This window comes from Lepus europaeus, chromosome 22, assembly GCF_033115175.1.
Source record: "Lepus europaeus isolate LE1 chromosome 22, mLepTim1.pri, whole genome shotgun sequence".
Lineage (NCBI taxonomy): Eukaryota > Metazoa > Chordata > Mammalia > Lagomorpha > Leporidae > Lepus > Lepus europaeus.
In genome coordinates this window covers 20,742,877-20,760,535 of record NC_084848.1, presented here as the reverse complement: position 1 = coordinate 20,760,535, position 17,659 = coordinate 20,742,877, and the positions used below count along the sequence as shown (strand labels likewise).

Sequence of the window (17,659 nt, the reverse complement as noted above, 5' to 3'; positions counted from 1 at the left end):
GAATGAATGCTTTTTGTGATTTCTTCTTCAATGGCAACTGGAGAAGGAAAAAAACTCTTTCTTTATACAAAAGGAATTTGTTCTTAGAAGTGAGATACAACTTTCTGTATTAACTACACAATGTCAACTGCAAGAGGTAGGAAATTGTCTGAGTTTTTGTTCACTGCTATACTGCATGTAGAACAGTGCCTGACACATAAAAATACTCCATAATATTGGGTGTATGAATAAAAACCTCTCTTTCCAATTGTTTTTCATTCTCAAATCCTATACAAATAGTCCAAATTGACCCACGAAAACTCAAACTCTTCCCTAACTTATGTAAAATGTAACAAGACTATTAATTAAGGACAAGCAGAAAAGCCCTTGAATGAGAGCGCTATTGGGCTGCTCCAAGCCACATATTTAACTGCCCACAGACTTGAGATCATTTTCTTCTTTTCACTTTATACCTAAATGAGAAGAAACAATGGGAAGGAAGTAAAGAAGGGAGAGAAGGAGGCAGACAGGACCAACAGATAATATGAACAGCTAGCAAAAGGGCTTATCTACCTTTTATGTTTATTAGCATAGCTTTAAAATTGAAGACTTAACTTCAGCAAAACATATTTATCACATTTATTAGCGAGATCAAAGGACAAAATAATACCCATGAAGAAAACTTTAAAAGTCATATAAATACCATTGCAACGAGACTGTTTCTGATAAGTATTTTCTAAACGTGTAAAGGGCTTTGTAAAGAGTATGCCCATATTTCATTATCTTTATAATCTAAACTTTGAACGAATCTAAAAGATATTTTCTACTGACATGCTGATAAGATGAAAGAGAAACTCAGACTGGAGTAACATTAAATATTTCCTCTGGGTTAAATAAAATTAAGTGCTTTTAACACCAATTTTCTACCTTTCATTACAATTTTTGAAAATCCTTCAAATGCTCCAACTTATTACATTTAGAATACAAGTGTACTAATAAAAACAGATACAGGGGAGGATTGATACATATTTATTTCCAAATGTGTCACCCATGTTTGATCTAATTTGCATAATTATAATTGGAATAAAGCCATTTCCTTTAATGAGATCCTGTCCTTTGATTTTTAAGATATTTTGATAATTACTTCATCCATGCTAGACAAAAGGCAAGCAGAAATGGTAGCTGCCTACTTACATATCATTTGTGGTTTCCATATCATTTGTGATAACTATACAATTCTAAGTTAATGAAGGCATCACAACACTAACTCACGCAAAAGAGCTAAAGACTCAAAAACCTTTATAGTTCCAAAAAAGAAATATCAGTAATACCTTTTTACTATAGCTTCTGCCAGTACCACCTCCAAAAATAAATGGTAATTCACTGTTCTCACTCTTAGCAAAGAAAGGTCCCTCTTCCGAAGGAAGGGCTTAATTGTTACCAGAACAAAAAAATATTTTGTAGTTTAATAATAGACAAGGATTTCACTATGACACAGGAGAAAAATCCAAGTTCCTGGCATTAGGGTTCCAAATAAAAGAAATAAGCAGTTCTAACAAAGTTAAACTTCCAAACACACTTAAAAATAGCAAACTCACCTGTATTTGTGCTGACAAATGTGCTTTCTCCTTGTCTTTACGCTCCATGCACCGCTTTACTTCCTCTAATTCGGATGCCATTGTACTGAAGTTCAGTTGCACTCTCAAATCTGTCATCTGCTTCTCCAGATCCTGTTTTTCCCGCTCTACCCCTTAAAAGGAAAATATGAAGCTCAATGGTTATCTTTTATCAAATGAAAATGCATTTTCAAATGATACTGAGCTGTGTTTTAATATTCTAGCCAACATAATCCACTTGATACTGTCATTCAATAATCTTTTCAGACTTTGGCAGTCCATTGTTTCAAGTATCACAAAGTTTTCAAAAATATATATGTTGCTATGTCATCCAATTCTACATTGAGATTATAATCTATCTGATTTCTAGTAAATTTATTTCAGGAAAATCCTACACACACATTAAATTTTGCTCGCATCTCTATGTTACCACCAAACTGTAAAACAAAAATACTAAAAAATTTTCAACTAAACTACTCCCTCTGACCAAAGAGTCTAGGGACTTCACAATGAAATGCTTTTCTTGCAAAATAACCAACAAAAGATACTGATCAATTTCTGACTGTGTAGAAACACCAATTTACTAATTCTGGAGACTACTGCCTAAAATGAGATCACTGAACAAAATAATTTAACATGAAGTACTTGCTCTATGATGCACAGGGCACATTATTACCATGCCCTTCAATACAAAGGTGAGTAACTAAGCCATCCTCAGAGAGCTTGCTTTCTAAAAACAGACAAGACATAAAGATAAAGTCCTTCCTTGACAAGAGAATGTCAACAACTGGAATATATATTATCAATTTAAGACCATATTTTCTCTAGGAGATTCCTTCCCAAAAAAGGAAGGTGGGAAAAAGAAAACACTAAACCAAATTTATTCATCATTCATAAAATATATCCCAGTGCCAGAAATATTTAAAGTGATCAAAATTATACACACTAGAAAGGAAGTCATAAAATAGGCATTTCAATAGCATGATAAAACACCAACAGGCATGAGCATTATAAAGAGAATAATTAACAAAAATAATTAACTGTATCTTGGTCAGAAATAAGGACTGAAGAATTGGAAACTAAGTTATATTTGAATAATGTAAAATTTCTCCAAACAAAGGAGATGGAGTTCAGATGTTAATTTAGGGAAAGGAAATAGCATAACACATAAGGGTGCAAAACTGAATTTAATTTCCAGGTAATACACACCCAGTAGTTCTACACAGTGAACGCACAGAGCATGCAGGTAGGAAGAGTGGGCAGGGACTGTGTGTTGCTAGAGAACTTTCAATTTATCCTACAGATTTTATATTCTATAAAGGGTCAGATAATAAATACTTCAGCTATATGATCTATGTCACAACTACTCAATTCTGCTACTGTATTGTGAAAGTAGACCAAACAAAGGGACTAGCTGTCTTCCAATAAAGTTTATTTTCAAAAACAGGCAAAAGTCTGCATTTGGTCCATTGTTCCTACTTACCTACTCACACTACGTCTCCAAATTAAATATACATTTAGTTGTTTATGTGGAAATGTATGTATTGAGTTTATAAACACATGTATTTGGTTATTTTATAAATGTATAAATATATATACTCTATGTGCATGCTTACACATCTCAATAGCATAAACAGATACACATGCTTCATTATATATATATATATATATATATAAAACATTTTCATAGATATATATAAAAAATACAAAAGGGTCAGTATTATGGTACAACAGGTTACTGCCACTTATGAGTGCTGATTCGAGTCCCAGCTGCTCTACTTCTAAACTAACACCCTGCTAATGCATCTGGGAGAGCAGCAGAAGATGGATCACATACTTGGGCCACTGCCACCCACATGGGAGACCCATTTCAAATTCCTGGTTCCTGGATTTGGTTTGGTCCAACCCTGGCAATTTCATCCATTTAGGGAGTGAACCAGCAGATCAAAGATCTCTCTTTCAAATAAATAAATCTCAAAAAAAGACATGAAATATATATAAATATAAATATTAAATGATACAAATGAGGCACAAATGTGTATACATATGTTCACTTTATAGATGTATATATATTTAGCACAGAGACAAAATATTTTTATATGTTTTATAAATACATACACATGTAAAATATTAGTATGGATAAATATATGCTTATTTATCTATAAATGCATTTATACATAGAAACACACATATATAATGACACTTTTCCCAAAATTTGGATTAAAATACAAACGATATTACAAATGCTCTCATGCCACATCCAAAGGACTGTCTCATATAATCAAGAATGCTTGGGTCATTACAGCAACTGAGAGCTCAAGTTTGTTGTAGAAAAGGTTTGGGTCTCTCTATGGTTTGAACTCATTTTGTAGTCATCAGGAGAAAAATCTACTTGTCTTTAATTACTGAAAGTATTCTCTAAAGATGAAAAAATCCTAGAACTGATAAAAGAAGGTAAAAAAGTCCATTATCACATTTTAAAAAGCCACTGGAAAGTCTGATTAATCTGATAAGTTTGATTTTTCTAGTCCTAAAAGACTTACATGCCAAAAATAACTATATTTAAGAATTATCAATACATGTAACAAATGTGCTAGTATTTGCCAACAAAATGAGAATTCCAATATGTATCTGTGAAAATCTGATGAATAAACTAACAGCTTAGAGTCTTCTTTTATAAATAAATGATATTTGATATCAAGGGATATTTCAACTATACTAGTTCATTAAAATTAATTGAGGGACAGGTGTTATAGTACAGCAGGTTAAGTCACAATTTGGGATGCCCGCATCCCACATCAGAGTGCCATTTCGAGTCCTGGCTATTACATGCTTCTAATCCAGTTTCTTAGTAATGCACCCTGGGAGGCAGCAGGTGATGGTTCAAGCGCTTGAGTTCCTGCCTTCCATGTGGGAGACCCAAATAGAGTTCCCTGCTCCTGACTTGGGCCTGACCCAGATACACCATTGCCATTGTAGCCATTTGGGGAGTGAACCAGCAGATGGAAGATAACATTCTATCTCTGTCTCTTCTCTCTTCTCTCTTCTCTCTTCTCTCTCTCTCCTCTCCCTCAATCCCTCCCTCTGTCTCTAACTCCTCCTTTCAAATGAACAATTTTTTTTTTAATTTTGAACTGAATTTAATTGCTCATATATTGAAAACTTGGACAAGGGGCTGGTGCTGTGGCGCAGTATGTTAATCCTCTGCCTGTGGCACTGGCATCCCATATGGGCGCCAGTTTCAGTCCTGGCTGCTCCTCTTCTGATCTAGCTCTGCTATGGCCAGGAAACGCAGTGGATGATGGCCCAAGCACTTGGGCCCCTGCACCTGTGCATGGGAGACCAAGAAGAAGCTCCTGGATCCTGGCTTTAGATCAGCTCAGTTCCAGCCACTGTGACCATTTGGAGAGTGAACCAGCGGAGGAAGGACCTTTCTCTCTGTCTCTCCCTCTCTCTGACCATAACTCTATCTCTCAAATAAATAAATGAAATCCTTAAAGAAAAAAAAAAAAAAAAGAAAGAAAGAAAACTAGGACAAAACAAAATGAAAAATGGAACTATGTTTAAAATTTTTGTTTTATTTATTTGAAAGGCAGAGTCACATAGAGGCAGAGGCAGAGGCAGAGGCAGAGGCAGAGAGAGAGAGAGAGAGAGAGAGAGAGAGAGAGACTTCCATCCACTGGTTCACTTCCCAAATGGCTGCAATGATCAGAGCAGCACTGATCCGAAACCTCTGGGTCTCTCGTGCAGGTTCAGGGGCTCAAGCATTTGTGCCATCTTCCACTGCTTTCCCAGGCCATTGCAGAGAGCTGGATCTGAAGATGTATAGCTTGGACTTAAACTGGCACCCATATGGGATGCCAGCACTGCAGGCAGCGGCTTTACCTGCTACGCCACAGCGCTGGCCCCTGTTAAATACATGGACAAGTACAAACAAGCACACTCAACTGGAAGACATGGGAAACGGGAAAAATTTCCACTACTACCTTTGCAGGTGCTTTCTTAAAAATAAAGTCCTAAGAGATAAAGAAGTCTAACAACTAAAATGAGTTTTGAAATCAAGCACACACAGCCTTAAAACTGGATGCTAAATTGAGATCAACCTGTTGGGAAACCCTGTAGTGCATCAAGAAATAAGATGATATAAGCATTAACACAAGGAACACAACTCTGAGAATGAGAAATCTACATATTTATAAGTGAGAATTCTACCTCTTCTAAACTTCCAGTCATCCCCTTGTTCATCCTGATGGTTTGACTGTTGCCTGGTAATTGGAGATGCTTGAAGTTGTAGACCCTTTCGATCACCTTCTGCTTTTGTTAGTTGTGTTCGCAGTTCTTGTACCTAAATACATTTAGTCAAAAATTAAACTTTTATCAGTTTTCAAAAACAGGAAGAAAATAATTCAGCTCAAAAACTGTTACTTCCCTGGGTATAAATTTTACTTCTAACAGGTTACTGTAAACACAGGTTATAGCTAAGTTAATCTCCTTGCTATATACCAAGAATGGTGAAACAGTCTCTCGCTCTATTCTTCATTGTTTCAGTTCTTCCTCAAAAAATGTGTTTTCCTTCTCTATATCCACTGGGACAAATAAATTGACTATATTTCTTAAAATTCCTTATCTTGACTCAGTCTACTATAGTACTATTAACACAAACCACCTCCAATGAAGTATTATGTTTTTATGTCTATTTTTCATGTCTTTTCTTTGATGGAAATCTGATCCATTGGTTGTTAAGTGAAAATATTATGACTCATCATATCATTATACCAAAAAAGTGCTCAAAATAAATAACCAATAAATACCTTTGCATAAACTATAAACTCTTGAAGTCAGGAACTATTTTATTCATCTTGATATCTGTAAACTGCATAACACATAATACCACTAAACAAGTGAGCAGTGGCCAAAAAAAATCGGCTAAAGTCATGACGACAATCTAAACAAAATCTCTTGCTTCAAAAACTGAAATTATAGATTACAAATCAGAGTTCTAGAAATAATCAGATTGGTAACTAATACAAATATAAACTTCCTAACAACAAAAGTATCAACTTTGCAAACATTAATGCTATGTGACCACTGGCTGCAGAACAAAGTCAAGAAACATTCTGGAAGGTTTTATAAAACAGGTGCTACAGTGTATTTTCAACACCAACTGTCAAAATGTAATACTTCTAAATGTCTATGAAGCCTGATATGTGTGCCTACCTAGTACATTAAGTAGCAAAGTTATATATACACACCTCAAAACAGAGCAAGGTACAATGTGTGATTTATATTAAATACAGTTATTAGTGAGGCAGTTAGAAACTCATCTGCCCCTATCCAATAGGTATATATAAGATGGCTATTTAAAGCAAACTTTAAATATCAAAAGCACCAAAGTCTCATTATAGACTAAAGGACCGAAAAATATTATTTTTAAAATTTAAACCTTATCTTTGATTAAAAAGGGCCAGGTAGTATCATGAAAATATGAATAAAAGATAAAAATATACTCAAAGTAACCTGAAAATGCAAAGGTCTATTTTATGTGTTTTACTTCCACCTATATTCTCCAAGGACTCCTTGAATAAAATTAAGCACCTGAGAAAATGTTATCTTATGCAAACAGTCTTACATTTACAGTGCTCATGCTAAGAGAGATAAGTAGTAAGTTGGAGCAGCAATCAGCAAGATACACTGTCACAGTGGGAACTTCTGCTACTGTTTTGTACTGGCTTTTTCTCAGTCTTCCTGAAAGGATTTCATCTTATGCTTAGGTATGCTAACATACAATCCTTAGGAAAAGATTTTCCTAGACCTACTTTCTTTTTCTCTTTCACAAAGACAGTTAATAGAGAAGGAGACTCAGTCCTGACTTAATGTAAAAGCAGATTATCATGGCTTGCATAGACTTACCTGATGCAGAAGTGTTTCTCTGTTGCCTTCTGACTGATTCAGTAACCTTCGAGATAGCTCCAATTCCTGTTCCAGCTAGGGTTTCAACAAAGGATAAAGAAATATTTCAAATGAGACAGAAAAATAACTAAATTACTATGGCACAATCTAAGAGGAGAAAAAGTAGCAAAGTTGTCAGAAGATATTTACAGCTAATATGAAAGGATAAATGTATAAACAGATATGGAGGGTACTTCAAAGAGTCTGTGGAAAATGGAAGTTTTAAAATAAGTTCATTTTTGGTATATAGACTTAATTTGATGGTGAGGATGGAATGCTTTATCTTGAGAATCACTGAGCACCTATCATTCAGGCCATATAGGGAAACCCCAAATATATTATCAAACACAATTTCCATGGACTTTTTGAAGTTGTATAAGCATATATCAAAACTTTAATCAAAATAATATGGATTACATAACATAAGTGAACTAGACCAAGTACCCTGGATGTCTCAGATCTAGTCAGTTCCATTTCAACTGTGATGCTGCTTAAATCTTTTTTCCCTAGGCCTCCATTCTCTCATCTCTAAATTAAGAATTTTATCTAAGTCTCAGATCCCTTCCAATTGTAAGTCATTTTATTCTCAATTGTAAAGTACTTTGTTCTTTAAAATTATAACATGTGGTGTCAAATGAATGAAATTAGAATTAAAGCAGCAGGAACTTAATAACTAAAAGTATATTTCATCTAACATGGTTTCTTATATTCCAAATATTCAAAATTTACTCTAAAATTGTTCAAGTTCTAAATTCCAAGTAATATATTTAAGTTTTCACTATTAATATTTCCAACAGATAAGCATCCATGGATAATGTGGACAGTTAAATGGCTAAATTCCCTACAAAGTCTGACTATGCTGGTTTATTTCAAGTTGAAAAATGTAATGAGAACCTATGTTAGTTAAAAACGCATAGGTAGGCCAGCGCCGTGGCTCACTAGGCTAATCCTCCACCTGCGGTGCCGGCACCCAGGGTTCTAGTCCCAGTCAGGGCATCGGATTCTATCCCGGTTGCTCCTCTTCCAGTCCAGCTCTCTGCTGTAGCCTGGGAAGGCAGTGGAGGATGGTTCAAGTGCTTGGGCGCCTGCACCCACATGGAAGACCAGGAAGAAGTACCTGTCTCTTGGCTCCAGATCGGCGCAGCGCGCCGGCCATAGCAGCCATCTGGGGGGTGAACCAACAGAAGGAAGACCTTTCTCTCTTTCTCTCTCACTAACTCTGCCTGTCAAAAAAAAAAAATACATAGCTTATGTATGCTAGAGTTGTTAGCATTTTACAATGGAAACTGTTTTATAAAATGAAATTCTGTATTATCATGTTTATGTGTTTAGATTTATAGTTATCCTAAATTTTCATTTCAATTTAAATAGCTATTTATCAGTTCTATAAATTCTGTACATGTGCTAGGTATGCCTATCAAGGAGCATGACAGAGGTTTGTGGTAACAGGATAGTTTTATGTATGGGTAGTGCTGCTGGTGATTAATCTACACCAGATAAAAATGGACTGAACAACACACACACAACACTCAAGTAAGTGCACACAACCTGATGAAATCTACATAAACTCTGTGGAAAGTACCACTGTCAGTATCCTGGTTTGATAATGAGTTGCAATTACATACAATGATACCACTAAAGGAAATTGGGCATAGAGTATCTGAGACCTCTCTCTGTTTTCTTTAACAACATCCAACTTATCTGTAATTATTGAAAATAAATTTTTAATGGGGTTATACAATTATTTTTAAAATTATACAGTTTTCAAAATCAATGTCACATTAAAGAAAAATGAACATGGTATCAGAAAATCCACATAAAACATTGTTCAACCTGTTCTCTCATTTCTGTAAAGAAATAGAGGGATGAAATCATACTTCAGTCAAAATGGTACAATGCCCCAAACTGTTCATAAACCTTGTGTAACATTAGCAGATTAAATTTCCCCAGGGCAAATTTGATGAGCTGACATAATTTGCTTATCATGAAGGTAGCATGAAAGCATTATTTCACTTCACACAGGACGGTGAACCAAAGGAGGCAGTGGCAGGCTAAAAAAAAAAAGCAGCCGGTGCTGCGGCTCACTAGGCTAATCCTCCTGCCTGCGGTGCCGGCCAGCACCCTGGGTTCTAGTCCCGGACGGGGCGCTGGATTCTATCCCAGTTGCTCCTCTTCCAGTCCAGCTCACGCCAGGCGCAGCAAGCCGGCCGCAACGCACCGGCCATAGCGGCCACTTCGGGGGTGAATCAATGGAAAAAGGGAGACCTTTCTCTGTCTCTCTCTCTCTCACTGTCTAACTCTGTCAAAAAAAAAAAAAAAAAGCAGTATGAGGTAACAAACAGGAGCAAACTTTTACTCCATCAGAAGTTACTTGGACTCTTGGACTCATCCTTAAATCTACTCATTTGTAAACCGGGGGGGATTGTTTGGTCTCTGAATTATTTTTAACTCTAAAGTGCTAGGCCCAGTGTGGGAATATGATGCTTCAAAGGTCTTTAATATTTGCTGAGAACAAAAAATGTTTTTGTAACAAGATTGTTCATTTCTTTCTTCTATAATCGAAATTAATATATCCAATTAATCCAGCTTTCAAACAACAGCTCTTTCTGAACCATGAAACAAAGTATAGTTGTTTAAATGTTCACCAGCAAGGAAAGCTTAAGTTTAATTTGTCTTGAAAAATCAAAGCAGCCAGGGCCGGCACTGTGGTGCAGCAGGTTGAGGACCTGCCCTGAAGCGCCGGCATCCCATATGGGTGCCAGTTCTAGTCCCGGCTGCTCCTCTTCCAATCCAGCTCTCTGCTATGGCCTGGGAAAGCAGTACAAGATGGTCCAACTGCTTGGGCCCCAGTACCCTTGTGGGAGACTGGGAAGAAACTCCTGGCTCCTTCGGATCAGCACAGCTCCGGCCGTTGTGGTGGCCATCTGGGGAGTGAACCAGCAGATGGAAGACCTCTCTCTCTCTGTCTCTACCTCTCTCTGTAACTGTTTCAAGTAAATAAAACAAATCCTTAAAAAAAGAAAAATGGAAGCAGCCTACAGATGACAAGGTAGAAAGTAACCTGTAGGGCCAGCACTGTGGCACAGGTTATGCCCCCATCTGCAACACTGGCATCCCAAATGGGCACAGGTTCAAGTCCTGGCTGTTCTTCCCATCCAGCTCCCTGCTAATGTGCTTGGGAAAGCAGTGGAAGATGGCCCAAGTACTTGGGTTCCTACACTCATCCAGGAGATCTGAAAGAAGCTCCTGACTCCTGGCCCCAAGCTAGCCACTGCAGCCATTTGGGGAGTGAACCAACAGATGGAAGATCTCTCTGTCTCTTCCTCTCTCTAGGTAACTCTTTCAAATAAATAAATAAATCTTAAAAAATAATAATAATAATAATAATAAAGAGGGGCCAGTGCTGTGGCATAGACAAAGCTTCTACCTGCAGTGCCGGCATCCCGTGTGGGCGTTGGTTCAAGTCCTGCTGCTCCACTTCCAACCCAGCTCCCGGCTAATGTGCCAGAAGATGGCCCAAGTACTTGGGACCTTGTGCCTATGTGGGAGACCTGGAAGAGGTTCCTGGCTCCTGGCTTCAGACCAGCCCAGTTCCAGCTGTTATGGCCATTGAGGGACAGAACCAGCAGATAGACGATTCTCATTCTCTTTCTCTTTCTCTCTCTCTCATTATTATTCTCTCTCTCTGTATCTCTATCTCTACCTTTTAAATAAATAAAAATTTTTTAAAAAGTGATCAGTATTAGGATGTATTTTTTTTAAAGATTTATTTATTTATTTGAAAGTTACACAGAGAGAGGAGAAGCAGAAAGACAGGTCTTCCATCTGCTGGTTCACTCCCGAAGTGGTCACAACAGCCGGAGCTGTGCCGATCCAAAGCCAGCAGCCAGGAGCTTCTTCCAGGTCTCCCACATGCGTGTAGGAGCCCAAGGACTTGAGCCATCTTCCATTGCTTTCCCAGGCCACAGCAGAGAGCTCTGGATTGGAAGTGGAGCAGACAGAACTCAAACCAGTACCCATATGGGATGCTGGCACTGCAGGCGGCGGCTTTACGCACTATGCCACAGTGCCGGCCCCTGGGATGCATGTTTTTAAGACCAAGGAGAGTACCAAAGATCAAAGTCATCCAACCAAGTGTCTCCACATCAAAACACAAAGACTTCATGGTATATGAGCAATCTCAGGGACAGTTTGCAAGGCACTCAACAAACATCACTTGCCAGAAACTACCATATCCTTAGACAGAAAATTTTCAAAATCTTACTTGACTCTTCTCATTTTCAGTTTGTCTTAGCTTATTTTTGATTACACCCTCATTCTCATCTGCTTTAACTTCTTGTTTCTTCAGGGCCTACAATGAAATAGGTGGAAAAACAGATATTATTCCAAAATATATATAAAACTGGAAATTATAATAAGGATTTAATATAAGACAAAAGAGAATATTGTTATAAGTTACACAAAATCAACATATGAATTAAAACCTGCTTATTCACTACAACCCTAAGAACATTTCAGTTGGAAGCAAATACAAGGAGCTTCCTGATCTTACAAATCAATTTCCACTTAGTTTCATTTTTTTCCTATTTTAGGAATCTTGTTATATATTTGATGAGCCTAGATGACTAACAACTTTCTCAGCAGAAAGTTCACTGCCTGCTAAGATAATAGTGTTTAAGAATTATATGATCCGTGGCCAGCGCCGCAGCTCACTTGGCTAATCCTCTGCCTGCGGCACTGGCACCCAGGTTCTAGTCCCGGGTGGGGTGCCAGATTCTGTCCCAGTTGCTCCTCTTCCAGTCCAGCTCTCTGCTGTGGCCCAGGAGGGCAGTGGAGGATGGCCCAAGTACTTGGGCGCCTGCACCCGCATGGGAGACCAGGAGAAGCACCTGGCTCCTGGCTTTGGATCAGCGCAGCGCACCGGCCCTAGCAGCCATCTGGGGGGTGAACCAATGGAAAAGGGAAGACCTTTCTCTCTGTCTCTCTCTCTCTGTCTAACTCTGCCTGTCAAAAAAAAAAAAAATTATATGATCTACTCAACTATTTAAACATAATACCAAAACTACTGCTCTAGTTTTTCAAATTCTGAAAACTACTATATACAAGATAAAAATATAATTCCTGCACCATCATTACATATAAGACAATTTATCACAAATTGTAACTGGCTCTCCAAATGACATGTCACATACAGAAAAGAAAGCATTCTTTTCTACAGTTTCCTCTCTTTAATAAGGGGAAAAAAAGAAATTAAGGAAATAGAAATTTCAAAAGTTAACCACCAAAGTGTTTGTTTTGGTTTGTACCTATGTTAAAACAAAATTATACTTGGGGAAAATTATACTTGGAGCAATATTTCATAACATCTAAAAGGCATTCCACGTGTTTAAAATCTTTTTGACAGTTTTAGCAATTAGACTTACCAAAGTGTATGTGAAAAGGCCAAATTGAGAAAATACAAACTGCCAGAAGTTTTTTCCAACAAGATCAATAGAAAAACGATTTTTAGGCAAACAGCAAAATATGTTTAAAAAACTGCTTTGATGCAAGCATACTCAATCATAATCAATTTCATTAACTTAAATATTCCAAATATCTCCTGAATTCATTTATCATGTGTCAAACACTATGCTAGAAACTAATAATACATGAGTAAATAAAATGCATATGGCCTCCATTCTTTGGCATTGTTGTTAATCTCATCAGGAAAACAGTGATTGAATGAAAAGATGAATAATCATCATCAAAATGAAAACTAGTTCTGAGTACAATTTTTATTTTATATTGTTTATTCTATCCAGGCATTATTTATGTATAAAATGCATACATTTGACCTTCATGATAACTCCATGTGTTTTTATTAAAAGGAAGACTGGGGGACACAAGAGTTGGATAACTAGTTAGCAACAGAGACAGCATATGGATTCAAGTTGCTTGCCTCTCAACAACCAGGAAGCATGGGTTTTCCATGTTGAAGCAGTATGAAAAGCATAGAGGATAACGGTAAAGACTAAATAGTTTGACACTTTTAAAGTTCATAGGACAATACCTCGGACATAACAAATGTAAGTAAAAGACAACTATTATTATTACTGTGTTACTGACATTGACAAAGTGTTAAAAAACATAATGCCTTTCAAGTGATTATCAAATGACTTCGATATTTGGTATGTTCTTTATTTTAGGGCAAATGAGATTTATAATACTGTTTAATTCTCTTTGCATAATTGATATTTAATTTGGCTGGTGGAATATGTTTATAATTTTTTGTTAACAAAATCATTCTAGAAACCTCAAAATTACTGCTCACATGTTTATTCCCTCCAGGCTTCCTGGATCCTTCACCAGGCAGTGACCCAGTGTGTGCATGTATGTGTGTTTATTAGAGGCAGGGAGGAAGGGAAATAGAAAAATCATATACAAATAAGTTGCTACAACATTATGTAATCAATTCATTCTATTAAGTTTTGAACTTCTGAATCTACAACATGATCATCCCAACCTAGATCAACTTTGTTTATTAGGAACTAACTTCAATCATTTATCTTTCTTTTCAAGACTTTTTCATTAGAGTAAAACCAGCCTGCGATTTTCCATAGAGGTGTTATTGGGAGAAAGATTTCTTCAGATAGTTGACCAGTTTCAGCAAACAATTATCAATCTCCACTTCTGGATTCAAACTCCTAGGAAGAAGCCTTTCCAAAGGAGTATGCAGTAAAGACTCAACCGAAGTTAGGTAAGGGCATTTGAGGCTGAGGAGTAAACTAATCCAAAAAAAGGCTTTTCCAAATGCAAGATCCACTCCCTTCCAAAGCAGAGTTCAAAGTGTAAATTGGAAGACTGTGCAACCATCAACCATAACTGCCAAGAAGCAGTGGTCACTGTGATGTGATTAATTTTATCTCTTCATGTTCCAGATTGTTTCCTCCTATGGCCTCTGCTTACTGATAAAAGGGAAGGAGGCGCCATCATCTCTAAGCTGTTCAACTTCATTTAATCTTATGCTAAGACTCCGAGTTTGACTATTTCGAAGTTTAAACCCTAAAAATTCTCCAGTGAAAATAATTTTCCAACAACTAAAATTAATCTATTTCTGCTCTTTTCTCAATATTTTAAAAAATTAAATTTTAAAACATTTTACATTGAAGAATAAGATGTTAACAATTCCAAGTGTTTACTTACTTTGTATATATTTTACTTATTTTTACTTACATAGACATTCAAAATAATCATTCAACATTTTATTTGAATCAAAATAATCTTCATTTATCAAGAGGTTTACATATCCAAAGAAAAACACAAAAGTTCTCATGTTGGTACGCCATAAGTCTCAAGAAGCCAAAGATCTCACGTAAGTTCAGTGGTAAACATATGCTACTGAATATACAGATAATATGTCCTTATAATCTAAAAACTTCACTTTGCCACTGGCCAACTATGTACTTTATATACTAACTGGCTTTCCAGATTTCTTCCATCTTTTTTTCATTGCCATATTTTTTCAAGCATTAAGTTTTCTTTCTTGGAAAACTATTATCAGGGAGTAGTGACAATGAAAAATAAATATTTGAGGAGACAGCTTTTTGGTATAGCAGGTAAAGCTGTCACCTGCAACCCTGGCATCCCATATGGGCACAGGTTCAAGTCCCAGCTGCTCCACTTTTGATTCATCTCCCTGCTAATGCACTTGGGAAAGCAGCAGAAGTGCTTATTAGGCCCCTGAACACATATGGGAGATCTGAAAGAAATTCAAGGCTCCTGGCTTCAATCTGGCCCAGTTCTGCCTGTTGTGGCCATTTGGAGAGTAAACCAGCAAATATGAGGCCAGTGCTGTGGAATAGCGGGCAAAGCTGCTGCCTGCAGTGCCAGCACCCCATATGGGCTGCGGTTCAAGTCCCAGCTGCTCCATTTCCAATCCAGCTCTCTGATACGGCATGGGAAAGCAGTAGAAGATGGTCCAAGTCCTTGGGACCCTGCACCTGCATAGGATAGAAGACCTCTCTCTCTCTCTGCCTCTGCCTCTCTGTAACTATTACTTTCAAGTGAATAAATAAATTTAAAAAAAAAAAAAAACAGCATATAGACAATCTCCCTCTCTCCTTTTCTGTCACACTTTCAAATGAATGTCTTTTAAATAAATATTTTTGTGTTAAAGTAAAAGATATAATAACCTTTTCCTTCTGAAGAACTTACCATTTTGTCTTTTCTTTAAAAAACAATCTCATGAATGGGTTTCAAATCCTTTTACTTTAAAATAATTAAAGCTCACAAAAGATGGCTCAGAGTTCCCACAAAACTTTAACTCAGCTTTCCCTAAAAGTAATGCCTTATAGAACTGTGGTACACTGACCAAAACTAAAACACTAACATTTTATTAAACAATTAAGCTATAGATTTCACTCAAATATCATTAGTTTTCTACTAACATCCATTTTTTTCCCCAAGATCCAGTCCCAGGATACTACATTGCATTTAGCTGTCTTGCTTCCTTGGTCTCCTATATGTTAAAGTTTCTCAGGCTTTGTCTTTTATAATCTCAGCATTTTTTCAAGAATACTAGTCAGGTACTTCATAGGATGTCTCTTGGATTGGGTTTATTTGGTGTCTTGTGAGATCAGACAAAGCTTATAAATTTAGAACAGCAGCACAGAGGTAAAACGTCCTTCTCATTGCTTCACATTCTAGTGTACAGGATGTCAACGTAATTCACAACTGGTGCTCCTAACCTTAATGCTTCATTTTCTCCCTTCCCATACTCTTATCTATTAGAAGAAAGTCACTAAGCCTACCCCACCCTCAATGGGAGAAGAATTAAGCTCCATCTTCCAGAAAGACAGTATCAAATAATGTGGTGAAATACATTAAAACCACCAAAGTGATTTACAAACATTTTGGGAGATATGTTGAGACTATCTGATTATAATTAAAGCTTTTTTTTTTTTTTTTTTTTTTTTTTTGACAGGAGGAGTGGATAGTGAGAGAGAGAGACAGAGAGAAAGGTCTTCCTTTTTGCCATTGGTTCACCCTCCAATGGCCACTGCGGCCGGCGCATCTCGCTGATCAGAAGCCAGGAGCCAGGTGCTTCTCCTGCTCTCCCATACGCGTGCAGGGCCAAAGCACTTGGGCCATCCTCCACTGCCTTCCCGGGCCATAGCAGAGAGCTGGCCTGGAAGAGGGGCAACCGGGATAGAATCCGGTGCCCCGACCGGGACTAGAACCCAGTGTGCCGGCGCCGCAAGGCGGAGGATTAGCCTGTTAAGCCACGGCGCCGGCTATAATTAAAGTTTCACCTACCAATTTTAGCTCAGAGTCAGACCCATAGTTCATTATAGCAGCTACTTTATTTTTTTGACCAAAAAAAATTTCCATCAGACCTTACAGTCTAATGCAAGTCATATTTCTACTAAGTTTATTCACAGGATGATGCTTATATTAAGTAGAATGTTAGCCTCTTTATGTTCATCCCAAAATAATCTGCTCATAGCAAAAATATTAATGAGTGATCCAGAATTACATGACATAGTTAGAGTATACTCATCAAAGCTCCATTAACTTGCTTGCTCTCTTCATTCTTCTACATCACTCCACCAACCAGAAATTCTCCTTCATCCTGTTCCCGCAAAATTGGCTGCTGATTCATTTTGCAGTTTCTGGAGGAGCTTCTCCACAAGCTTGTAAATCCCCCTTGACTTCCGCAGAGCAATTTGCCTCTATGTCAGTTCTCAGTTTTCAAGACCTCAACTCATGACCACACCTAACATCCCAACTACTCCTCCAACCCTATAAAAACTCATCCGTTACCAGGACCCATTCCCTTTAAAGGATAATATAGGAAATAATTATCCTCATACTCAATGGAAGATTATTCCAATCTTCAACTCTCACAATTAATATAAATAATTTTATTTGATGTTAAAGGAATATAAGTAAGATGAACTTTGTCAAATTGTGTTGTCTAGTACATGGAATTATAGTTGATAAAAATACAATTCTTCCGAAAGTCAACTGTATGTTTTTAAAAATTCAACATTTCAAATATAGGCTGATTGAATAAAAAACCTCTAATTCTCTTGGACACAAGGAATTTGCTAAAATAATGTTACATTACCCCCTTT

General features: G+C 37.1%; 1 protein-coding gene across 11 annotated transcripts in view; it reads right to left on the bottom strand.

The window, feature by feature from the left end:
* Nucleotides 1–17,659, bottom strand: part of CEP128 (centrosomal protein 128) — a 620,584-nt gene that overhangs the window by 504,869 nt on the left and 98,056 nt on the right. For all 11 annotated transcript variants that reach the window (XR_009864818.1, XM_062181526.1, XM_062181524.1 and 8 more), the window contains 4 exons: nucleotides 11,809–11,895; nucleotides 7,506–7,580; nucleotides 5,808–5,940; nucleotides 1,578–1,729 (listed from right to left, as the gene is read on the bottom strand). Coding sequence is in view for 10 of the 11 variants with exons in the window: in XM_062181526.1 (XP_062037510.1) it covers nucleotides 1,578–1,729; nucleotides 5,808–5,940; nucleotides 7,506–7,580; nucleotides 11,809–11,895 (447 nt within the window). In the remaining variant the exon portion in view is untranslated. The remainder of the gene's footprint in view (nucleotides 1–1,577; nucleotides 1,730–5,807; nucleotides 5,941–7,505; nucleotides 7,581–11,808; nucleotides 11,896–17,659) is intronic.